Source organism: Micromys minutus, assembly GCF_963924665.1.
Source record: "Micromys minutus genome assembly, chromosome: 11".
Lineage (NCBI taxonomy): Eukaryota > Metazoa > Chordata > Mammalia > Rodentia > Muridae > Micromys > Micromys minutus.
Window position 1 is genome coordinate 53008560 of NC_137980.1, and position 6876 is coordinate 53015435.

At 47.3% G+C, this 6876-nt stretch overlaps 1 protein-coding gene across 1 annotated transcript; it reads right to left on the reverse strand.

Annotated features, from left to right (window-relative positions):
* Positions 1-944: 944 nt before the first annotated feature.
* Positions 945-5330, reverse strand: LOC308427448 (BPI fold-containing family A member 5; the record flags this gene model as incomplete). The annotated part of the gene is made up of 7 exons (XM_080925569.1): positions 945-985; positions 1336-1399; positions 1666-1744; positions 2761-2910; positions 3211-3318; positions 4563-4719; positions 5117-5330. The coding sequence occupies 7 exons, from the start codon at positions 5328-5330 to the stop codon at positions 945-947; spliced, it is 813 nt and encodes a 270-aa protein (XP_080781695.1).
* Between the last annotated feature and the right edge of the window lie 1546 nt (positions 5331-6876).

Here is a 6876-nt window from a genome sequence, read left to right on the forward strand (position 1 = left end):
TGTGTGATTATACTGTGTGTGAACATCTATGCCTTAGTGCTTATCCACTCCCAGATTCCTTATGTACATTTTGTGAGGACAGCAAGGCAGTCATCCAAAATCCCCATTCACCTGCACCCAAGCCCTCAGCTGCTTGAGAACTCTCATCCCTGATCACCTAGTCAGGACTCTCTGGAGCCTCTCAAGTGATGGGAGGAACAGAAGGCCTCAGTGTAGAAAAAGAAAATTTTTATTTAGTGATGAACATGGAATATCCATCAAGCCTCAGAAAGGAGGAGAGCAGGTTCCCTGAGAAGGTGGCCATGTCATTTTTCAGGACACAGGGCTTCCTTCTGTGAGCCAAGTAAGCTGGGCAGGAGGGAGTGGACAGAGTAGCAAGAAGTGGTTCTGTTGGGAGAAGAGTTCAATCAGGAAGATGGCTGAGGTCAGTGACTCTCACTAGTTCTGTCCTGTTAGGAACTGGTCCTCTGAGAGACAAAAACATGCTGAAACCCCAGGCTGTCTCTATGGCTTCTTGTGCATGTGTTCGAGTGTGTGTCTGTTTAATCATAGGGACTTGGCTAGTGAGTCTGTATATGTGTGCCCTGTGGATGATGGTCTGACTGTCACATCTATGTGCAGGAGTGTGTGCCCATAACCATGATATTCCTCTTTGAAGCTGTGTGTGGTTCCAGTCCAGCACCACATCGATCAGTTATTCTAGGGATTTGGCGCATCTCTGTGTGTCTATGTTTATGTTTGTATCTTTGCTTGAGTATTGCTATAACTTAGATCTTTCCCCCAGACCCATGTGCTCAGAGTGGTGCTTCTGGGAAAGCTGTTGTGTGCGCTGCTGTTTCGAGATCCTCGCTTCCCTGTCCTAGTGGATGACAGCTTATCCACAAATCCTGGAGAATGGAAACAGCATTACCATCACGGTAGAGACAGGTCCTTTCTTGGAAGGCTTAGGCCTTAATGACAAATTGTACTCCATGCAGCAGCACATCTAGAAAAGAAATGATGAGAGTTATGATCTGGAGGTGAAGGAGTCCAAGGAGAACCTGAAAGCTTCCTGGGGCTCTAGAGCACCAGCTATGTTCACCACACCTAGACATGTTGGGAAGGATTAGTCCCCTCACCCCCTACCCCCACAGCCAGCCCAGCGGCTTTCAGGTCAGGCTAAGGAGGAAAAAGACATTATCTCAGACTCATCTGGATTATTCATGGAGGCAAAGACACTGTAGTTGGGGAGGGGTGTGGCTAATAGAACCTGGTTGTTCCAGGGTACGTAGGGACAGAACGTGAGAAACTGATGATGCTACCTTAGAGGAGAGGGAACTTGGAGACAGCACTTACCAGCAACATCATGTGCTAGGGTGACATCCAGAAGGCTGAGGACCCCATTGACCAGAGGACACACCTGACCCGGGGTAGAGAGGAGAGTTAGACACAGGACCTCCTGCAAGGAGACCCTAGGAAAAGCAGTTTGCTCATAGAATATATTCAGGAATACTTTCTACTGCTCATAAGAAGCCAACCAATGTGTTTGGAGGAGTAGAGAGAATTAACCCAGACAGCTGGATCACAGGACAGATGGACTGATGGATGGACAGTTTTCATACAGAGTAGCTCAGCTTAAGAACTCTAAGACCTATGGAGTGGGGGACTGTCGCATTGTTGTCTTACCACACCCTGTACCAGGCCAGGAATGACTCTAGTCAAGATGTCTGTGAGGCTGTCTATAAGGCTTTGCAGGGGACCAAGTCTGGAAAAGAAAAGGCATGGATATGACTCAGAGGCTTGGGGTTGGACTGGAGAAGTTAAGCTATCACTGCACACTCATAATGAGACCAGGCCTTCCCCACTTCTGTCCATGGCAGATGAACAGCAAGGATCCTAGATGAAGAGAGTTACACTCAACCCAGCTGTGCATGCACAGCTGAAAGCAGAACAAACACACTTCAGGGACAAGACTGAAATCCATGAATGTATGAAAAGTACTTAGTATGTAGTTGTCATGGAGACTTAATGAAACAATACACACAAAGCCCAACATGTTTGTTCAGTGAATTTGGGCCATGATATGAACAGGCTCTATACACTATATATGTCTGGGCCTTCCTATATGACAGGCAACTGGAACAAGTAATTAAAATGTGCTCTGTATCTAATACTTCTTAGTAGGACTCTATTAATAATCTCATATAGTTTTGTGTTATAAACAAGGTAGTACCAAATTGGAGGAATACTGATCAGGTTCATGTCAGAGGCTCTCTGGCTCTCCCCGTCAGATTATAAAAGGTTGTATTAAGGCATATTTTATATGGCCTATCCAACATTAATTTGGTTATTTTGGTTTAGTGAGGGGTAAGTAAGCATTTATTTATCCATTTACTTATCTATTCATACAACTGCCTATACATCTGTCTCCTACCCACCAAACATTTAACCATTCATCTATCCATCTATCCATCCATCCATCATCTATCCATCCAAGCATGCATGCATCCATCTGTCTATCCACTCACTCATCCATCCATCCACCCATCCATCAATCCATCCATCCCCCATCTATCCACCCATCCATTAAACTATCCATCATCCATCCATCCATCCATCGATGCATCCATCCATCCATTCATCCATCCACCAATGCATCATCCATCCACATTTCCTCCCCCAACACATCTTTCTTCCTATCCTCTTATTCATTCATCCTTCCTTTGTTTCATCTTTTACCCAACTATCTCTGGGCAAGAAAAGCCCACCCATTGGCATTACCTATTAAGCAAGGAGATACGCAAGCTGCCAGGAGGGTAAATACAGTCACCAATGACCAGACGGCTCCTCCCATAAGTGTCTCTCACAGCATAGACTTCTGCAGTGACATCCAGCTTCACAGACAGCTCCAACAAACTTCCAACCAACAGCCTGACAGAGAAGGCAGAAACAGCTCTATTGGTATCTGGCCTCTCACATTTTAAGGTGGGGGATTTCCTCTTGGCAGGAGGGTTAGCCTCATTTTACTTTATTTTGCCACAGTGATATTGATCTCTGTTTCCTTTAGGGGAAACCAAGGCTCAGAGAGGTCAAGTGTGCTTTGTACATGACCCGAGTTTGTTCAACACAGCATCAAACAGGTAAGGTTCAAGGGTCGGGCCTTTGCAGCTTTCTATAGCCAACTCCCTTTGTGAGTCATCCCCATCCCTACCAACCTTGGAACCTACTCACGTGTTCACTTTGAGATCAAAGCCCAGTGGGATGGTAACATACAGGCGGTGGAAATCATAGCTCTGCACCAGACCGATTTCCAGTAGCTGGGGATTAGTGACTCTTATGCTGGTTGGGGAGAAACATAAGTGTGTTAAGCTCAGACCTGGAAATCATCTTCAACTAAATTTACTCATCACAGAGAAAGAGCTGTCCACCAGAAACGAGGAAGATGTGAGGCTAGTCTTGGAGTCAGAACTACCCTGTGTTCTGAGCCACATCCCTATCATTTTCAACTTCCTTCTGGATTAGATCTCTGCATACCTGGACCTCTGTTTACCTCAAGTTTAGAAGATATTAGAGGAAAGGGACTGGGTATACTAGTTGAGAACTCTTCAAAGAAAGAGGCTGACTTTCAAGTTGATAAGAATATTAGTAATTGGATATGTGGGAGGGTGGGTGGAAGTAGGAGTGGTTAGAGGAAAGGAAGGATGGATACATCAACAGATGTATTGTCAATGCACATAGAGAAGATACACGGGCAACTAGAATAAATTCTGCATAAGAGGCATGATAGAAATGACTCAACCTGTCATGACATTTAAGAGGTAGGAAGTTGGAAAGAAAGCAAAAGTGTGGGAAGAAGCCTTCTCTGACCCATCCATGGTGTCCTATTTACCTTCCTTGGTCTTCTCCAGAGTCTTTCTCTCCACCACACAGATGGAGAAATCAAACCCAGGAGACCAGGTGCCTGACCTCAGGTCATCCAGCACTGAAGTCTGTCTGACCATCTCTGGGTCAGGAAGCAAAGGACTGGGAGGCTGGGAACCTTGGCAATGGCTTCTGTGCAGTTCTTACCAAGGACTCAGGCTGGGAACAGTTACAAGCTCCCATTGTGGCTTTGTGCCTAGGAAGCTGTCATGGGAAACACCATGTCAGGTCTCAGGCAAAGGTGACACAGATGAGGAAGGTGGCCTAGTGCCCATTCACATTCCCTTAGTGGGATGGACACAGTGACTGCAGTGGGTGGCAAAGCTTAGGGGCTTCTCTGAGTTGGATTCCTGACTGTATCACCCTAGCTATGTGGGCACAGGCACATCTCTGTGCCTCAGGTTTTGCATCTGGGAATTGGGGATTATGGAGTTGACATGGAAGGCTTGTCATGGGGATGATAGCTGCTGCTGGGGCCCAGGATGTGCCTTAGGACTGGGGGGAACTCCAAGTGCTAAGGGCTGCTGTTGCCAGAGGGAAGAGGGGCCTGGGAACAATCCTTGGCTCTATCCTCATCTTATTCCTCTCTCTTTGGCTGCTGCTTGGGGCTGACAGGTCTTCGATTACTGGCAGGGATAAAATTTCTACTTTAGGTAACTCACTCAAGGATGTTGTTCAAGAGAGGGATCGATGAAATCACTTTTCCAAGCACCCCGACCAGGCCACCAGCATTGCTTCCTGCAGGTCTCACGTAGTCCAAGAGTGGTATGTGTTCCAGAAAGCTCAGAATTCCCCCAGACAGCAGGCCATGTCTGAAAGCTACAAAGCAGAGACTCTCAGGGGTCATATCTGCTAACTCTAGCACAAAGACCTTTTTGGGGCTTTGGGGAGGAGACTTTTCATAAGGGTTGTCTAGACCATCAAAAATAAAGATATTTACATTATGATTCATAACAGTAGGACAGTTACAGTTATGAAGCAATACTGAAGATAATTTTAAGGTCTGGGGTCACCATGACAGGAGGAACTACAGCTTTAGGAAGGATGAGAACTCTAGAGCTTCAGATTCCCTTTCTCACTGACAATTCCCTTCCTATGATTGAGAAGTTGAATAGACTAGAGCATCTACATGGAAACACACACACACACACACACACACACACACACACACACACACACACACACATCTGAAAGGGACCGTCAAGGACGCACTTACCATCTCTGAAGTTTCTATCAAGATGGGCTGTAGGATACGTGGACACGACTGGAGTCACTCCATAGTAGGGCAGGGTCTGGCCTACATGCAGGGACCGGCAGTGACCATTGGACATAGGCAGATCTTGGCCCAGGGGCAATGGCAGGCCTGCCAGCTGGGCTGTACTCTGGGCCAGCAGCCCACAGATGACAACGAGGCTCCCAACTAGAAACATCTCTCTTGGTGTCTGCAGACAGAATGACAAGTTCCCTGTGGTACAGATGTCAGAGGACTCTCTACACTGTATGCCCTGTCCCCAGGGGATGGGATGGCCATTGTCCCCCCACCCCAAGGGCTAACACCTAGCAGCAATAGCTAACACTGCCACAGTAGTCTGTCCCAGGCCACAGACTGATGCATACAGTCACTAACTTCACTGTCACCACATCCTCAGATGGGGGCTCAGACAACCCCTACTGCACAGTTGGATACAGGCCTAGTGACTCTAGGCAGTTTTCCCCAAGGTCACCAGTTACAGCTGTGAGAGACCCCGAAGCCATGCCTGCCTGACCCAGAAGCTCCTGTTTAATCACGTGACCATGAGGTTTACTCTGGGGCTGTGATGTGAGTGTGGAGGCCTGACCCATCGCCCTCATCCCTGCTCTTCAGTGTGGATGAAGAGGCTCCCACATGGCAGAGGCTGAAGACCTGAGCTGCTCATCCGTCATCTCTGCCAAGGGATGGTTCTTTGTCTGTTTTCAGGCCATGATGGCGTTTGGATACCATTAAGGGCAACATAATGTCAAAGGTCACATGAGCAAGATAGCTTCTCACCCCATGATGGCCACCTTGCTAAAATGTCTTCGCTAGAGCTTTTACTTAGGGCACATGGAGCGAGCTCAGTGCTTTATCAATGCTGCCCTGTCTGGGCAATGGCCAGTTCTTGTCCTTGAGAGGTGTTTGGTTTTGTTTCTCTTGTTAGGTCCCCAGTGAATGACAGCACCATATGACAGCAGTGAGGGCCTGGCCTCCTGCTACCCAGAGTGCTTGAAGCAGAGAATGGGTCAGTTCTTACCTGAGTCTCAAGATCTCAGCGGCTGTCCTGGGCTCCTCTTCTGCCTGTTTCTGCGGAGGAGGTGATCGCCTCTTTTATAGAACAGTAATCAGGAAACATGAGATTAGAGGATGGGTTTCTACATAATCCCCAATTCTGCAATTGGCTCGTGTCTTTCAGGGCTCTGCAATGTGAGTAATTACCAATCACACCGAGAGATGAGTCAAGTCAGCTGTTTGTCCACAAGCTAAGCAAGAAAACTCGAGAAGGCAGCTTATTAAAGACTTCATGGTCCCATGGATGAGGCTTAGGTTGGAGATCCATGCTCATGAGTGTCATGGAGATCAAGTTTGGAATGTGAGAGAAGCAGCCTGGGTAGCCGCACCAGGAACTTCGTTGCTCCCACTTCTCATCCTTCCCTGGTCTTGTTCTTTCTCTCCATTTGTGATATTTTGCTCACACTACATGTGGCCTTTCCAGCTCTGAGCTTTCCCTCAATTCTATGCACATGTATGTGTGGGTGTGTGTGTGAGCACATATATGTATATAGGTCTTCACACTATTTCTGGTAGGGATGCTTCTTGTTTACAGAGGAGAAAACTGAGGTCTGGTTAGGACAAGTGACCTAGAAAGGACAGAGCAGAGCCAGGAGTTGTAATAGCATTGAACATGTGCTAGGTCCTCAGAATCCTGTGAGTGGAGGCAAGTTTTCCAGTGAGAACTGGGG